Genomic DNA, 18325 nt, shown 5'->3' with positions numbered 1-18325 from the left:
CACTTCATGCGCCCCTGCCCCGCTGGGACGTTGGCTCCGGGGAAGCCGGAAGAACCAGAGCCGGGAGAACCGTCGGGCGCCGCTGCCCCAACAGCTTACCTCGTCGCTGCTGTCGGCGGCCTCGCACCCGCCCGACCCCGCCCTCACACTGCTGCCCGGCGCTGGCCAATAGACGCCAAGCTCTGCGCGCACGCCCCGCCCCGAGCGCCCGCTCTGGCCAATGGAGGCTAAGAGAGCTGGGAGGGTTCTCCCCATACCCCGCCCCCCGGCCGGTCCGCTACCACACAGCCGGCGTGGAGCGCTCCACTTTGGGCGAGGGCAGCTCCACTTTGGGTGAGGGCAGCTCCAACAGGCTCCGGGCTGATCCCTGTGGCTCCAGTGATAACCCCCTTCTTTGTAACGCCTACGAGGAGTCTCAGTTTCGCAGGAAATGCCCGATGTATTAGCTTGCTCCGCCACTCCTGTTTCCCTTCCCCCCCTCTTTCCCCGATCAGAATGGACTCGACCACTCAGGCAAGCCGCATAACGGTTCCCCGCGGGTCACGTGGGCGGCGCGTGGCCCATAAGGCCGGGGGTTGGCGGCCATTTGGGTTCATACGGGTAGCGAAGGTGGCGGGATGAGCTCCGGGCCAGCGATGAGCTCCGGGCCGGGGCTGCCCGCCCCCGGCACCACTATGACTCTGCGGGTCTCTGCCGTGGGCCTGCGCCCTGAGGTGCCCGTGGTGCGGCTGTGGGGGCTGCAGGGTGAGCGTAGCGCTGCCTACACCCGCCTCAGGCGTGAGGTCCAGGTGTCAGCGGGGCCACGCGTGGCGGCTGCCCCGGGGCCTGCCGGGCTGGCAGGTAATGAGGTTGAGCTGTGCCCAGGAGACCTGGCACTGGTGGAGGTGGTCGGGATGTGGTATCGCTGCTGTGTGGTGAGCCGTCGCGGCCAGGACTATCGCGTGTTCCTGCTTGACGAGGGCTGCACCATGGTCACATCTGCCTGTTATCTGGCGCGGGGCTGCAAGGAGCTTTTCCTTCTGCCGCCTGAGGTGCTGGGCTGTATTGTGGCTGATGTCATGCCCTCCGGAGGGCCCAGGGTGGCAGCCTGCGGGGATGCACCGGTCTCCACCTGGACAGTGGAGGCCATGGAGTTCCTCAGCCACTTGCATGGCAAAGAGGTGTCTGGCCTGGTGCAGGAGGTGATGACCCCACAGCTCATCGTGCTTGAGGTGCCCCAGCTTGTGGTCCAGATGCAGCACCTGGGACTGGCCAGGCAGGTCACTCGCAGTTGGTTTTGCCAGGTGCTTAAGCGCTGTCTAACTTTTGACTACTTAAGGAACCAGCTCAGGCTGCAGCCTCCAGCGTGTTCCCTTGTATCTTCTGCAGTGCCACAGCTTCGCCGTGTTTTGTTCTCATACCAGCCTGTGTCACCTGCTTTGGATTACTTCTACCCACAGCTTCAGCTGGGTGTGACGGAGCCTGTCCTAGTGACCCATGTCTCTGACCCACACCACATCTACTGCCAGTTGCAGTGCCTGTCTCAGGAGATCCGTTGTCTTTCTGATACCATGTGCCACATGTATGAGCAGTGGGAGCAGGAGTTTTTGCCCAAAGTGGGCTCACCTTGTGCTGCCCGTGACGTTGATGGCCGGTGGTACCGCGCCCTCCTGCTAGAGCTTATTGCTGGGGAGCAGGACCAGCAAGTGGCTCTGGTGATTTTTGTGGACTATGGCAGGAAGGAGACTGTGACTAGAGCTAACCTGCGCCATTTGCCTGTTGAGTGTTTCCGTATGCCTGTGGTGACTTACCCGTGCGCTCTTCAGGGTGTCTCAGACAGGGGTTGTGGCTGGTCTCCATCACAGATTAATGAGCTGAAAGCGTTGGTATTAGGCAAAGGAGTGAGTGCTCACATCAGAGCCTTTAACTCCTTTGAACATCTCTATTCTGTGAGCCTCTATGGGGAAAATGGCATCAACTTGAACCATCTTTTTGGGGTGCAGGCTTGCTGCCTGGTCAGAAGCCATACACAGGTTGGCCAGACTGAGGCCTGGGAGCAGCTAGAAGCAGAAGAACCCACAGCTGAAGGACTGAAGCTGCCACCAGGAACACCTAGCATCTCTTTAACGCACAGAGATTTGGCCTCTGTACCTGGCGTGCATCTGAAGCTGGGTGTGTTCCGTGATGTGCAGGTCTCCCATCTCCAAGACCCATCTGAGTTCTGGCTGCAGCTCCATGAGCATCGCCAGCTCTTCAGGCAGCTGCGGCAGAGCATGTGGAATTTTTACTCCCATGCATCGAAGCTGGACGGTGTTGGGTTGGACCTACAGCCCGGATCCCTTTGTTGTGCCCACAGGAAAGAGGGCGGTTTTGATCGAGCGGTGATCACCAAGGTGCTGGACAATGGGGTAGAAATACACCTGGTGGACAGAGGCAGCATGGAAACTGTAGATCGGTGTGCGGTAAAGGAGCTGCTCCCTCGGTTCAGAGAACTACCTGCTTTAGCTCTCAAGTGTTGTTTGGCAGGTGTTTCTCCTCTGAGAGGGAGTTGGAGTGAATCATCAGTGTCTGCCTTCAGAGAGATTGTGCTGAACAAGGGACTAAAGGTTCGTTTTTTGAGCGCGCAGCGTGACAAACATATGGTTGAAATTTTTGGCGAGTCCCAATTAGGAGAGAAAAGTGTAAGTGAACTCATGGTGCAGGGAGGGTATGCTGAGTACCAGAGGTGTGAAATACCTGAGACTCCCCCCAAATCATCTGGTAAGGCTGTGAGCCAGGCCTCTTCCCCAGCACAGGCTGGGGGTAAAAACCAAATAAATGCAGAGAAGAGGCTCAGAAAAGAAGCTGATCTGAAGAGAAGTGATAGAGCACTTAATCCTGATGTAGCTGTGGCGGTCAGAGAGAACCCCTTTGTAGCCACTCAGAATTCTAAAAGTAGTGAATGTCTTCCTGCTCACGAATATGAGGATGAGGAAAACCTGCCTGTACCTTTGAAACAGAATTATGTGGAAATGAGGCCAAGTTTCTCTTACGGAGGTCAGTTGGAAGTAGGAAGTACTGTTAATGTAATTGTGTCCTATGTTGAAAACCCTAGTTATTTCTGGTGTCAGTTAAGTAGAAATTGCCATGACCTTAAGGTCTTAATGGCTGAAATTCAGGAGTATTGTAAAAATTCATCCCCTCTGCATGCTTGGCCGAATTCTGTATGTTTAGCTCAGTACTCGGAGGATGAAAAATGGTACAGGGCTTTAATTATTAGTGAAGTTTCTTCTGCAGAAAAAGTAGAAGTCATTTATGTTGACTATGGCAACAGAGAGCTGGTCTCGTTAATGAACCTCCGCTCAACTAACGAACGCTTTCTGAGGTTAGAGGCTCAAGCTTTCAGGTGCAGCCTTTACAACTTAATCCAACCGAATGGGCAGGATCCTTTTGCTTGGGATACAGAAGCAATTCAGGCTTTTCAGGAGTTTGTTGATAATTCATCATCTCAGTTTGAACTGAAATGTACAATATTTGCTTTGGCTTCCATAAACAATAAGGAGCTATTCAACATTGTAGATTTAATGACACCTTTTCAGAGTGCTTGCCAGTTTCTGACTGAGAGAGGTGTGGCCAGACCTTTATCTCCTCAAATGCCTCTGGTACCTTTGCTTCGGCTTCATTCTTATTACTATTCCATGCATGGTATCAAAATTGGGAGTGAGGAAGATGTTTATATTACACATGTCAGTGATCCATGGACATTTTACTGCCAGCTTGAAAGATGTGCAGATGCCTTAGCACAGCTTACTGATAATATAAGTCGCCTAAGTGAAACAATGAGCGGCTTAGAAAACTCGCAGAAGTCAGAGAGCTTGTGTCTAGCAAAGTATACTGACAATAACTGGTACAGGGGAGTAATTGTGAAAACAAAACCTCATATGGAGGTCTTCTTTGTGGATTTTGGGAACACAGAGACAATAGAGAGAGATGATCTGCTTCCTTTACCCAGTGATGCTTATGATATCCTGCTTTTGCCAATGCAGGCCATAAAGTGTTCCTTATCTGATATATCTAATGTTCCCAAAAAAACTACGCCATGGTTTAAGCAAGCTGTCCTGGAAAGGCAATTAAAAGCAATAGTAGTAGCAAAGGAATCTGATGGCAAACTGCTGATTGAGTTGTTTGATGGTAATACTCAAATTAATGCGAAACTGAAGGAGCAGTTAAGCTTAACAAACAATACGGAACCCTGTGTGGACTTAGAAAACGAAACTTTGTGTTTCAGAAATACAGATGCAATTGAGAGGAAGGAGGCTTCAGAGTCCCCTTTAAATACAGGTAGGGCTCCTGAAGGGAACAAAAGCAGATTTGAAGCCCAGGAAGGAAGGGAGAGTAGCAAAAGACACTTCAAAGAAGATGTAAACCTTTTCCAGCCTGCTACAAAGGGAGATCTGGCAGCTGGATTACTGGAATCTGGTGAAAAGTTTAGCAGTAAGAAGGAAGATTTTTTGTTAAATAAAGCAGGGGAGGAACCTCTTTTCTCTGTCCAGATGGATACACAGTTAGATATTAAATATGATGCTGAAGGTGGGTGTGTAACACCTGATGTACTGCAACAGAAGGTAGTGCCAGCTCTTAAAGTGTTAGTGTATGTGTCTCATGTAAATGATCCGTTGGATTTTTATGTTCAGCTAGAAAGCGATGAGGCTCAGCTTAACAGCATTTTGGAAAACTTAAACAATAGAACACAAGCAGAGAACCCTTGTGGACAACCTTTCCAAGCAGGAGACTTAATCAGTGCTGTTTATTCAGAAGACAGCCTGTGGTATCGAGCTGTAGTAAAAGAGAAGACTTCTGACAATTTGATAAGTATACAATATATTGATTATGGTAACACTTCAGTAATCAATGTCGATCAAGCACAGAGACTCCCCGAAGACTTGTTGTCTATCCCAGCAATAAGCATTCACTGCTTCCTAAGCGGACTTAAATGCAAAACCAATATGGACTGGGCAGAGAAAGCAGTTCTTTGCTTCATCAAGAGAACAAGGGATGTTCTGCTTACGTGTGAATTTGTAGAGAAGTTTGAGGATAAATGGGAGGTTATTCTCAGTGATAATCAAGGTATAATAACAGTGGATTTAGCTGATGAAAGCCTTTCAAGTAGGGAAAGATCTTGTTCAACAGCAGTACTTGATAGGGAAAACAGTGACTTGGTAACTGTGTGTGAGCCTTTGCCTCCTCAGGCACAAAATGAAATTCCCAATGTGAGTGACTGTAAATCATTTATCTGGAAGTTCCCAGAGGCAGGTCAGACTGTAAAAATTTATGTCATGCTGGTAAATAGTCCAGAATATTTTTGGAGTTGCAGTGCTGATGCAGAAGATATGAACTACATAAAGCAAAAAATAGAGGAAGCTGAAAACCTTGGACTACACTCCTTGAACTATTGCGAATCTCGTATTAGGAGTGGTGATATTTGTCTAGCAAAAAGTAGTCAGGACGGAAAGTTCCGCAGAGCTAAAGTCAGCAACATAAAAGGTGACAATGCAGTTGTTCGACATGTGGATTACGGAAGCGAGGAATCTGTAAGCTTGGAGGTCATCAGACAGATCCCATGTGAATTGCTCAAAGTACCAAATCAAGCATTTGCTTGCTGTCTGTCAGGCTTCAGACCCTCAGAGGGCTCATGGCTTAGTGAAGCAAAAGAGAAGTTTTATGATCTGACAAAAAACCTCTTATTGGAAGCTGAAGTTATAGAAACTCGGGAAGATCAAGCTGCTGAAGTCCCTCTGTCTGTTGTCAAGCTGGAAGCTTCTGGGAAGAGCATTAATGAAGAGATGAAGTTGTTTTGGAAGGCTAATGAAGGAAATGGTGACAAGGCTTTCTCAAACGTTTTGAGCCCATTACAGGAAAACAGATGTTCAAACAATGATATGGGTCTTTGTCTGGAAAGAGAAGCTACTGCTGTTTGTGGATTAGCTCAAGAAGAAAGTGAAAGTGCTAGACTTTGTTCTGGACTTTTCCTGGGTGTGACTTCTGAGTGTTCAGATACTGTAGAAACAGATGTGTTGGTGGAAGCTGTTGAGTGTATGTCTGGGAAGGCTGATGATGGATGTGAAACAGCTGAGTGTCAAAGCAGCTTTGATAAGGAGACACCTCTGTCTGAAGAAGAGAGTGTTTTGGGGAGTGAAATGAAAGCTGCAGAACAAGAACTATCTGAAGTAGCATTTCAAGAGGATGCTGAGCTGAAATCACAACTGGCAGGCAGTGCTTCATCAGCCAGCCTTTTCCTGGGAAGTGAACCACCGCAAAGATTGCCAGTGCTCCAGGTACAGTCGTCTTCGAACGATGAAACGGGCACCTTAGTAGAACTGGACCAGTTACAAGTACAACCTTCGTATGATGATCTAAAGGAGCTCATACTGGAGCTAGAGGCCCTTGGAGTGCACTCCTCCTTTGGGGAAGAAAGGAAGGAAGCTCTGCAAAGGGAGTCACTTGAAATGCAGACAGCTTCAGGCAGTGGAGCAAGAGAGAAGGTATTGGAACAGGAATCGTTTGAGCTGCCAGCTGTGAGTGAGGAGACAGGAGACTTGGCAGCTCTGAAATTTCTTCAAATCTTACCATCGCTTAATGAGAGCGAGCACTTGGCGCTTTCAGGTAGCGATGGAGAGAAGACAGTAGAGCCGATTCCATCTGATGTTCAGCTTCTTTTGGGAGAGAAGGCAAAGCAATTGGAATTTAATTTGTCTGGAGTTCCTAAACCAGAAGCTATAGAGGAAGATTGGATGGAAGTAGAGCCTTGTCCCTTAAGGCTGTCTTCATCTGGTGGTAGACCTGAGCAACAGCTGGACCTGAAGACCCATGACATGCTATCAATGCTGGGTGCTGAAATTGAGCAGCTTCTGGAACTGGTGCTGCCCGATGTGCAGCCGACTCGGGAAGACGGGGAGGAGGACTCGTTAGGGTTGGAACAGGCTGCGCTACAAAGTTCTGCGAATAGCGGAAGTCAGTTTTCATTTCTTACAAAAGACTTAACGAATCAGAGGCCTGTTTGCGCTGGAAAATCATGTGACTGCATAGTTGAGAAACGTAAGGAGTGGCAGAAGAAAGATGACAGTTATGTGGAAGAATGGATGAAACAAGACTTGACCGACTCATTTAAAGAATGTGGAAATACACATGTGCAGTCTTTAGACTGTAAGCCTGGGGATGAAGAAGTAGGAAAAAAGCAAAATGAGAACTTGGCTGACTGCAGTGCAGGTAAAGTATCTCATTTTAAGGAGTTAAATAATCAAAATGTTGTGCACATTCAAACATGAGAATAGCTTTCTTGTAGAAAACAGATTTTTATTCCCTAATAAGTTAATATATTAGTGTTAACATCAGTATATATTGGGTTAAGGGCATCAGACTAAGGGTAGTATCTCATGGATGATGTGACAGTCTAACAGCAACTAATCTTATCTTGAGAGGTTAAGGATTTTATGATTGGAAATCTATTTCTCAAAGTGAAATGCGTTTTTCAAGAATGTTCATGATGCCAAATTTTTAACTTTCAAATATTTATTCCGTAGTTCAGACTGGGGCAGGGGAGTATGGGAGCAGGGTTGTGAGGCATGAAGAGGTTTTTTGGAGGGGTTATTTTTGTGTGTGTATTTTTTTAATTTCTCCCTCATTTATATGTCATTTTTGTAGGACACAATGACTATACTTGTAATCTGAAGGGCTTTGCTGTTGGCTCCAAATGTGTGGTGTGGACCTCTCTAAAATGGTGCGAGGCTCGCATTTTGGAGGTATCTGATAAAGGTACCAGGGTAAGTATAGTTTGAAAACTCTTTTGGAATTCTTAAGATCTGGTCCTTCTTTGGTCTTCCTCCAAACTTTGTATATTTTACAGAAGTCTGTTACACAATTTAAGACTCAATATTGCAAAGGCTGATTCTGGACTTACAGAATATATAGAAAAAGCAGTGTTTCAAATGTAGATGCTGTATGTCAACACTTGATATTCTCTTCACACTTTATTTCCATACGTTGACTGGGAAGACTGAAAGATCTGCTCCAGTTTGAGATACATCCTTGTGTGTGGTTCTCTCTGGCTTGCAAATTGCTGTTCTGCTGTGGAGCCGTGTTACCATTAAATGCTTAGGAAATCTGGCATTATTTTACTGATGTTCTGAAGAATGAGTGCTAGAACAGTAGAAACTTGGGAAGAAACTTAAATTTTACTGTAATTAATAGTGAATACATAACTATTCCTACTTCAGTGAAATGTGTGGTGTATTAGTGGTTGGTGGGAGTGAACTTTAACAGTAGATAATAAACTAATGGGCTGCCTTGTTCTACTGCTGTTTAAGCTACAGGATAAATGAGTTTTCCTCCAGTTCAGAGAGGGGGGTGTGTATGTACACATATCTTTAAGTTGTAATTTAAAGTTGCAAATCCAAACGATCATTTCATAACAGTAACTATTTGGAAGATTGAATGCCTGAGATCACTGAAGCCAGCCTTTTTGCTAGTAAATTCCTTAGGTATCTGAAGCCAAGCTCAGCTGTATTCAGATAAGTGTCAGCATCAGGTATGTAGTGATGTCCCTGTTCATCCGTTTCCTGCTGGTTCTGATCTAGTAGGTGTTTGCCAGCATTCCTCTCTTGCCACTTGTGGGTTAGAAGCCCCCGAGAGCCTTGAGCAGATTCAGTAGCGATATTCAGCTTTATTAGAGGCTGACTTGCTCTGCCTTAGAAGATCCAGGCTGAAAGCCCTCTCAAAGGTAGAGAGTCCTCAGTTGCATTTTCCTACTACTATGTCTCATTTGCTGAGTGTATTTTCAGGATCCACTGCTGTGTGAGATACCATTTGGCTCTGTCTGTACAGGTCTTAAATCTCTCCAGTGGAAATGAGGAGATTGTGGATCCTGAGAATGTCTGGAATGGTATTCCTGACTGGGCTTGCAGATCATCTGAGGTACAGTGGTGTGGAAACAGACTGGGCAGAACAATAATGATTTTTTTAAAGTTGTGATTCTTCTTCTGTCACCGTGAGAACAGGAAGGCAAAGTGCCATTAATCTAAATTTGTGCATTGATGCCAACCACTAGAAGCCCCTCAGTTCAGGAAGGACAGGGAACTGCTGGAGAGAGTCCAGCGCAGGGCAACAAAGCTGCTGAAGGGAGTGGAGCATCTCCCTTATGAGGAAAGGCTGAGGGAGCTGGGGCTCTTTAGCTTGGAGGAGACTGAGGGGTGACCTCATTAATGTTTACAAATATATAAAGGGTGAGTGTCAAGAGGATGGAGCCAGGCTCTTCTTGGTGGCAACCAATTATAGGACAAGGGGTAATGGGTTCAAACTGGAACACAAGAGGTTCCACTTAAATTTGAGAAGAAACTTCTTCTCAGTGAGGGTGACAGACACTGGACCAGGCTGCCCAGGGGGGTTGTGGAGTCTCCTACTCTGGAGACATTCAAACCCGCCTGGACACCTTCCTGTGTAACCTCATCTGGGTGTTCCTGCTCTGGCAGGGGGATTGGACTGGATGAGCTTTCAAGGTCCCTTCCCATCCCTGACATTCTGGGATTCTGTGAAGCACAGTTATTTTTCTTTAAGGCATCACATTGTCCTTCCTTCTCTAATAGATCTCTATGGAGACTATAGATATCTGTATAAATGTATTATATAACTGATACAGTTTATGTCAGCTGTTTTACACAGATGTATATAAACTGTCAGCCATTTGGCCTCAGGACTGTGAATTCAGCCTGGGAATAGATGAATGAAAACAGCTTGAAGGAAGAAACATTACTGGAGGAGTACTATTAATAAATAACTGTAGAACAGTACTGATATGTGGCTTTTGACAGATCATGCTAGTGAAGTATGTAACTGTTAAATCGTGAAAAATACTTGTGTTACAAAGTAATTAGGAAATGATAGTACGGTTTTTACTGGTGTTCTCCATGAAGTACCAACAAATGAAAAAATGACGACCCAAAACTGGGGTCACCAGCCATGCTACTGATGGGGACAGAATGAATTTTCAGTTTATTCTTCACTTGCAGTTTTTGCATCAAAGGAAAAAGTGGGCAGAAGACTTCTGTAGTGAGTTACAAGGGGGACATACAGTGGCAAATAAGAGTCCAGCAGTGCAGAGTTAGTCTAGTGTTAAAGGAAGCACCTGAATGGAAACCTATCTTGGCAGTAGTGCCAGCTTCCTAACAGAATGTCCTTTTGTTTAGGCAATAACCCCTGCAACAGAAAACTCGCAGTTTTCACCAGAGGAGTCCTTGCTCCAAGGTAAGACTACCTTAAACCTCCCAAGGAGATTGTGTACTCAGTGTTTGGATGCTTTCTAATTTTCTAGAAAATGCTTTATTTTAGAAGATACAGCTGAAACACTTTGTGTATGTGTTTAATACTGTTGTAGTTTTCTTAGCAGCATTAGCTTATGTACTGTCAGGTTAAAGGTGAATACATGCAATGAAAGCTACTATTTCTTGATTAGAAATAAATTTAGTATTTATTTGATCTAGTGGGTTGAGCCTCGTGGACAAGCTATGGGGGTACACCTAAGTTATAGATTTTTGGGTACGGTTTTTAGCATCGACCGCCAGCTTGCTACTCTTGATGACGTTCCTGAGGCAAGGTGAGAAACTGCTGGGTAGATTCTACTACGCACTATAGGTTGGGATTTGAATGCCCAAATCCCATAATCTTGTTCTATGAATCTAAACCTATAATACCATCTTAATTGTTGTAGGGATAATTTGTGAATTGTGCATGTACTTTTAATTAAAAATCGTGTGTTTTGCCAGTGTTACTGGTAAATGCCTGTTCTGTGTATCAAAGAAAATAGTACAGGTTCTTTCTGACTATATTATTTCTGTTATCTATGGAATCATAGAGCAGTTGTGGTTGAAAGGGACCTTTGGAGATGCTCAAAGTAGGGTCAGCTAGATCAGGTGGCTTCAGACCTTCCTTTTGCATCTGGAATCTGTCCAAGGATGGAGGCTCCAGAACTGCTCTGGGCAGCTTGTTCCTGTGTTTGACCAGCAGTTGCCTGATGGAGACTGAAGTAAGCTTAAGTAGAGACAGCATTTGTGTTTTCAGTGATTGAATTGGGCATTGTATTTCAGCCCAACTGTACTGAAAGCTGACTGGTTTATAGATAACTAGATCTCAGTTGCAGGCATTATTCTTTGTTACCTGTTGGGCAAAAAAGTAGTTAAAAGAACTCAATTAAAATGTTAAACTGGTGAGTCTACAAATCATCACTCAAATGCAGCATTATTCTTCATCTTGATGTTGCTGGTTTTGATAATACTTTTATGGTTTTTACCACACAATTTTATCCCTTCCCCCTGACCTTTGGTTGCTAATTATTGTCCAAATTTGCCCACTGTCTGTGTTCTTGAACACTTTGCACGATGTTAGTGCATCCAACAGGCAGGAAGGGTGAGTTTGGTTCACGCAGCCATGTGGCACAGAACTTGATATTGCTGCACATGTAAGACACTGCCTGGAAAGGCAGTTTGAGTAGAAGGTACCTGATCCACAGGATGCCCAAACTCCTGCAGGGATGGAGTGTCTTGAACTCATAACTGAAATCTGGGAGCACTGCTTGCTTCATTTTCTTGGTCAGTTCTGTTGTTTCAACTGTCTTATCCTTATATGATAACTTTGTAAGTGTAGTCTTTCAATATGGTCCAATGTTTGATGACATTTATTCTGAAGCCTTGTAAAGCTATGACTTGGGATATTAATGTATTTATACATGTTTATAGAAACATCTTGATGGGTCTGATTTGTTTTTATTCCCTGTAGAAAAGCAAACTGGCTGCAGTTCAGATTTCACTGAAGATCCTAATGTCCTCTGACATTCCTGAAACCAACTGACATGTTCACCATGTGAAGCTGAACGAATACCAGGGTACACATGTTTTCATGGGAACAAGAATACGAACCAAAGCATTGAGTGTTCTTTTTCTACTGAACTGTACAAATGCCTATCACTGTCATACCTCCCTCTTATATTTTAAGTCTACCACTAGTGCTTGTTGGTAGACTGTTACTGTCAACTTGGCTTCTTATAGCTGCACTTTCTTTACTTAAATAAGAATTTGCCTTGACTGGCATTCCTTACTGCATGTGTGTGTGCACTGACTTGTATCTAGCTGTTGGTGGGTGATTCTTGAACAAAGGTTTCTTGTGGGTTGCTGTATAGGCTACTGTGGTGCGCAAATGCTGCTTTCTGATGTTTGCTTTCTGAAAAGTTCCATTGTTGAGTGGGTTGGGGGGGGTTGGTTTGTTTTGGGTTTTTTTTCGTTCATTTGTTTTCCTTTTCCTAAGAAAAGTTGAGGGTATCTTTTTTGGGGGGGTGGGGAGGAGGTTGGGTGGTTTTGTTTTTTCTGCTGTAGGGAAACACAGCTGTTTTGGGTTGAAGTCTTGCATTTGGTGCTGTTATAAAGCAATGGAAGAAGCTGGAATAAAGCTTTGGCTGGCATATACTGATCAGTGTTTTGTTAATGGCTTGTGTTCTTTCCCTATGCATAGGCCCAAATGTGTGCACACCGAGCATCAAGTGTACCACTGCAGTTAGGTGTAACCAACCACATTCTGCTGTTACTGGTTCTGTTTTAATGCTAAATGACTTCAGAGCACAGTGAACTATGGTGAATGCTTTAAACATCAGTCATGTACAAAACAGAACTTGTATTTATGATACAGCTTAATTGCACTAATGAAAGATGAAGCTTTTCCTATTCATATAAATTGGGCCCAGCAGAATGGTTTTGCTGCTGCATGTGTCCAGGGGAGTAAGGGCTTCGTAAAACAGGTGCAGCTTACCTCACCCTTTATTCTCCACCTTGTGTTGAAAAGGGGTTTCTGCTTTCCAGTCCTGTTCTGTGCTCCTGTATGGCACAGGTTGTTTTTTAGGTGCTATGGATTTTTCACGCTGCTATAAAGTTGTAGGAACCCACTTTCCCTGACAAAGTAATAGTCTGGCTGAGTATCACTGTAGATCCCCAGTGTTAGTGTTTGCTCAGTAACAGACACACTTGCATGTTGATTCTCTTAACAGAGATAATACAAGATAGTAGGCTGGAGAGAATTTAATTAAGTTGTGAAAAACAAGTCTTAGATGTTGTTGCAATCTCATGTTAAGATCAGAGATGATTACATAAATATTTAATTACACTGTTAACTGCTTTGCTTGTTCTGCTTGTTTCAGTTGCTTTGTTTGTAACCTTATTTTGAAATGAATAGGCTACAGTTAATAGTCCTGCTTTTTGCAAGGCTTATTCCTTTCAAAGTCACTTTTCCATGTGGCAGCTTCGAAGAGTTTAGTTCTAAAAATCAGAGCCCTCTTAAGCCAGCCTCATAGTCAACTGCTTCTGCTGACAGATACAAACAACAATGCTGGTACCTGGACAAAGACAAGTGTCTGGAGAGTATTACAACCATGAAAGGCTTCCAGGTGATGAAGTAATGCTTACATTGTCCTTTTTAAAGAGAGTGGGAGAAGTGACACATCTCTTCCGTAATTTCACCTACAACAGTATGACTGACAGTGGTAATAGAGAGATTAACAAGAGAGGCACTGCCTGGAGCTTTGCCTAAGGAGAGTTAGAGCTGGTACAACAAGAGTGACCACTTCAGCAGCTTTTGGAATGGAAACATCCTTTGAATACAGCAATAAACACAGATCTTAAGGGTGAGTGGATTAGGTTCATATGAGAAGGCCTGTGTCTGAACAGGCACCTTTCTCTGCTGTTATTTTAAACCATTTCCTGTGACTCTTACTGCAACAAGACAGTTTTGAAGACCTCTGACCAGAAGCAGCAAAAACCTCCAAATCTCAGCTGTTGTCAGAGTACAGCTGAAACACTAGTAACTAATAAGTTTAATGGGTTTTTTTCTTACACTGCAAAGGCTTGCTTGATGCAAACTGACTTAAAGCTTGGTAAGCAGAACTTTAGTTGAATTCCTTGAAGCGTATCTCTCTCTCTCTTGGCAAACTTGGTTCTAAGGCAAAATCAGAAACAACGTTTAAATTACCATCGAGACATTTTCCCCCAGCTGCCTATAAAGCATAAGTTACCCTGTTGCAGTATTTCAGAGAAACCCATTAACTCATTTGAACTAAAACCTCTCTACATTTTCATCACAATGTAAGCTAATGCCTTATTTTTTTGTTCTTGTTCCACACCCCAAAAATCTGTGTAGGTGGCCAACGCTATCACGTGTCTGAGCAATGTCTGGCCAATATTAGTGTCCTGGTGTCCATGGCATTTTTCAGTACTTCTTTGTGTTCCTTATTCAGGTTCAGTTGCAGGTAAGTCAATATTGGTACCAGGAATAACATTGGGTCCTATGCCGTCCACAAGAGAATCCCATTTATCGAAGTCTTTATTAAGACCTATAAAATGGGGGAAAGAAAACCCAAGTTGTAATGAATTAAGTAGTCAGCTTTTTTGCAAAGCTACACTGAAAAATTAAATTATATGATGGATAAATCAACTTGGAAAACTAGGGGAGGGATGATGTTTTAAGGAAGGACAAGTGATGTATTAGAACAAAACTGCTATGTTCCTCCTCAGATTTGCTTATATTACAAAAGTAACAAACCTCTAGAAAGTCTCACTGTGTTTTTTCCTAAACTTACTTTTGAGGTTTTTTTTAATTCTAAATGGAATGGTTATATTAAAAGCTTTGTAGGAATTAAGTATTAATTTAACTTCATACTTTGATGTAAACAGTTACTCACTCAAATGTTTCTGCAGGAAGGCTAATGAAGCATGATTGCTTATATCAATAGCTTCATTTGGATCTATATCTCCTTTTAATTTGAAAAATCTTCCGATCATATCTCCACTCACAAAGGTGAAGTCAGGAAAGCTCTGATGTACTGTCCCCCTGCAAATAGAACAGTGATCAACAGGTTTGTAAGAGTGCAGTCTTCTGATTAAAAGATGCCAGAGATCACACAGATTTCTTCAAAGACATTCACACATCTTATGCTGTCTTATCTAGCAGAAGATGAACCAGGTTAATCTCATGAGCATGCAAAATTAGCAGCAAATTCTCTCCTAACCACAAAAGGGAGGAAGTTTTGCACATGCTGACTGTAAGTCATCATACTTGCAATGGTAATAAAGCATAGGTTGGGCAAAACTTCAAGTTGTCTCTGCTCTAGTCAGGGCATCACTCCACACAGAACAATATTTAAGGTGTTCAGACACAGGTGATGCATGAGGCCCAGAGCAAAACTTGTGCCCTGGGGCAGGATTACACACCTTGGAGTGTGTCAGACTTTGGGTTACTGGCTGCTTTGAGAGAGGACCCTGTCTCTGCTCTATTGTTGTCTAAGTTAAACATACAGTGAAAACCTGGACTGTCTTTCTGCAGTTCCATGTAACTGAAGAGCTCTAACAAGAGTAAAGATTCATCTTCAACCACAGAAATGATGGATTCTGGACAACTCACTTAATAGTGATCATTTTCTTGTTTGTGTCATTGGAGATGAGCTTGTTCATCTTCAAGATATTACTGGCCCACTGGAATTTTTCAGAGTTGATAATAAGCAGCGGTTGCTGGACACTGTTTTGGTAAACGTCATCACCTACTGGAAGCATCCATGGATCGAGGGAAATGCCACACCTGCCGACAACAACTACATATGGTCACAGAAGCAGAAAGCTTTGTATGGAAGTTCTCAGCATGCTTTGATTTGCGGGAGACACAGGAAAGAGAAACTCTCTTTGATACTGAATGGGTAAACAGGTTAATGAATCATTTTGTCACAAAATGATCTCTGCTCTGGGGGAAGGGAACTGATCATTTATTGTATTTGTTGGTCTCCAGTACCAGGTGCAGCTGGGCACAGGAGCTTCTGCAGGATCACACAGTATCACAATATAATATGATACGGCTATTATGTTCCACCCCATGCCCACAGTTGATAGAAGCATGACTTGAGAAAACAAGACATGCCAACCCAAATGTTTTTTGAAGAGCTAATTAGTAGTGGGGGGATCTTAGGTAAGGTCCCCTGCTCCAGACCTCTCAAGTGCCAAACATCTCTTGCCTTGTTTTGCATACTTACTTGAATCTTGTTTCTTTGCTGAGACTCTCAATAACTGTAGCACCGCCAAAAGAGTGTCCCATCACAGCTATCCTGCTGTTATCAACAGAATCCTGTCAAAAAAATCCAGGTGCTGTAAGAGACTTTCTTTCCTAAACATTTTTTTTTTTTTTTTTTAAGGGAATAATTTTTTAGGTGATAGATCCTATTGAAGTAGGAAGAGCATCATTTCACCTCTATGACAATCTATCCAGCTTGGGAAGAGCTGAGACTATGTTCACAGGTCTATGGTGTGATCTTCAGAATAATTTACAGGAAGCAGTTTAGAAATAAAAGAGGGAAACCAGAAACATTATTAGGCATTCAACAAAACACAGTCACTGCATTTCACTCACCTTTAGGCTACTCCAGTCAAAGTTTGAATTTAGTACATTTGTTACTTTCTCTCCTGAATTGATTTTAAGAATGAGATCGAGAGCTTTGGTACATTCCTGCACTCTTTGCTGCACCTGGGGAGAAAAAGAAGTTGGGGCAGAGTGGTGGAAAGAATTATCAGAAAACTGTGAGGTTTGACGGCCCTTTGGACACAAGACTTGGGTGATTTTTTTTACCCGTAAGTGCCTGGTACATCAATGACTATTCTGAACTGCAGAATGGAACTGTAAAATGGAACGCTGCCCAAGTCTGACCAACAACAAAACTGACTTTTAGAGGTCCAGTGAGTTGAAGGTCTTGCGTGGATCTGCATGTGGAGGAATTTATCCTTATAATGTGCACCAAAGACCTTCCAACTCCTTCGTCCTGTCACTACGCAGCGGAGGAGTTGTTGGGGTGTGCACAGGCTTAAGTTATACAGCCACAAGGAGGGCTGACTCGCTGCTCCTCCTCATGCTTGTTTTGATGAGAAAATGCCATTACATCACTTGCCTCATTTGCACAATAGCTTTGAAACTGAATTACACTGGAAAACCCCCAAAAAAGAGACAGCCAGGAAGCCAATCTCATTTTACATATGTACACAACCTTAAAAAAGTGTAGTAAAGCTGTTGCGAATAAAGGTTTTCATTGTTCAGTATAAGAAGTGTTTTTGACTCTGCTATGTCAGTAAAAAGGGCTTCAAAAAGAACCAAAGAGCAGAGGCGTCCTTGGGAAGCGCAGTGTGTAGGCAGCCAGCGATGTCTGTGCCTCACTGAATTTCAAATACATCTCAATCTAGTGACTTCTAGTGAAATTTGCAGGCAGCGGCTTCTGGGGGTTATTTGCAAGCTCAGACATGATGTATTTAAGACTCGTAAGTGGGATGTTGTATGCACACAGGAAATGACACTTGCACTGCTGTCTGTATGGCCAGGGAGATAAACACCTCCGGGCTGAGTTTGCATTAGCTGGAAGAAAACACTCCCATATTTTAAAGGGCAAGTCTATGCTTGGAGGAATCATAGAATCGTTTTGGTTGGAAGAGAACCTCAAGATCACAGAGTCCAACCACTAACGTCACATTGGCACTAAACCATGTCCCCAGGAACCTCATCTAAACGCCTTTTAAACACCTCCAGGGATGGTGACTCCACCACTTCCCTGGGCAGCCTGTTCCAGTGCCTGACAACTCTTTCCGTGGATAAATTGTTCCTAATATCCAATCTAAACTTCCCTGATGCAACTTGAGGCCATTTCCTCTCGTCCTATCACTTGCTACATGGGAGCAGAGACCAGCAAGGAGCTCGTCAGTACGGTCATGACACATTTAGCATAGATGCTGCTTATCAACAGGAAGTCTGCACTGTTTACATTGGTATAAACCATGTTAAAATATGTTGAAAATGATGAAGCAAACGTTCCCCTTAGAGCAGCCATGATTCATCTTGCCACCCAATGGTAAACAAAAGCTAAAGCAAGCCTAAGGCCACACAAACATTGGAATTCAACTCCGTGTCACTTAAAAGACTGGGCTGGGCAGCAAAAGCGTGAAGAAGCAGAGAAGAAACAGAAAGTCAAGTGGAACCAGAGGAGAAACAGCTGACTTAAGCTCAACAGTGCAATTTCATGAGAAAGCTTTGTTGAGGAAGTAGTTTATGTTCTGAAGAAAGCTGTTGTGGGCCTTCCCATCTTCAAGAACATAGGACAGACTTTTTAGCAGGGCTTCTTGTGACAGGACAAGGGGTGATGGTTTTAAACTAAAAGAGGGAAGATTCAGGCTGGACATGAGGAAGAGATTTTTTACACTGAGGGTGGTGAAACCCTGGTCCAGGTTGCCCAGAGAGGTGGTGGATGCCCCATCCCTGG

At 43.9% G+C, this 18325-nt stretch overlaps 2 protein-coding genes across 4 annotated transcripts in view; one reads left to right on the top strand and one right to left on the bottom strand.

Annotated features, from left to right (window-relative positions):
- Window positions 1–635: 635 nt before the first annotated feature.
- TDRD6 (tudor domain containing 6) lies at window positions 636–13496 on the top strand (the record flags this gene model as incomplete). The annotated part of the gene is made up of 5 exons (XM_082048324.1): window positions 636–7224; window positions 7660–7778; window positions 8839–8928; window positions 10197–10254; window positions 11782–13496. 5 exons carry the CDS (start codon window positions 636–638, stop codon window positions 11832–11834), a joined length of 6909 nt encoding a protein of 2302 aa, XP_081904450.1. The 3' UTR covers window positions 11835–13496.
- Window positions 13055–18325, bottom strand: part of PLA2G7 (phospholipase A2 group VII) — an 18507-nt gene continuing 13236 nt past the window's right edge. For all 3 annotated transcript variants that reach the window (XM_082048325.1, XM_082048326.1, XM_082048327.1), the window contains exons 7-11: window positions 16438–16551; window positions 16064–16155; window positions 15445–15618; window positions 14726–14874; window positions 13055–14377 (exon numbers count right to left, since the gene is read on the bottom strand). In XM_082048325.1, coding sequence (XP_081904451.1) covers window positions 14274–14377; window positions 14726–14874; window positions 15445–15618; window positions 16064–16155; window positions 16438–16551 — 633 coding nt within the window. In that variant the 3' untranslated portion in view covers window positions 13055–14273. The remainder of the gene's footprint in view (window positions 14378–14725; window positions 14875–15444; window positions 15619–16063; window positions 16156–16437; window positions 16552–18325) is intronic.

This window comes from Streptopelia decaocto (genome assembly GCF_964273445.1).
Source record: "Streptopelia decaocto genome assembly, chromosome: 3".
Taxonomy (NCBI): domain Eukaryota; kingdom Metazoa; phylum Chordata; class Aves; order Columbiformes; family Columbidae; genus Streptopelia; species Streptopelia decaocto.
This window is presented reverse-complemented; position numbering and strand designations above follow the sequence as displayed.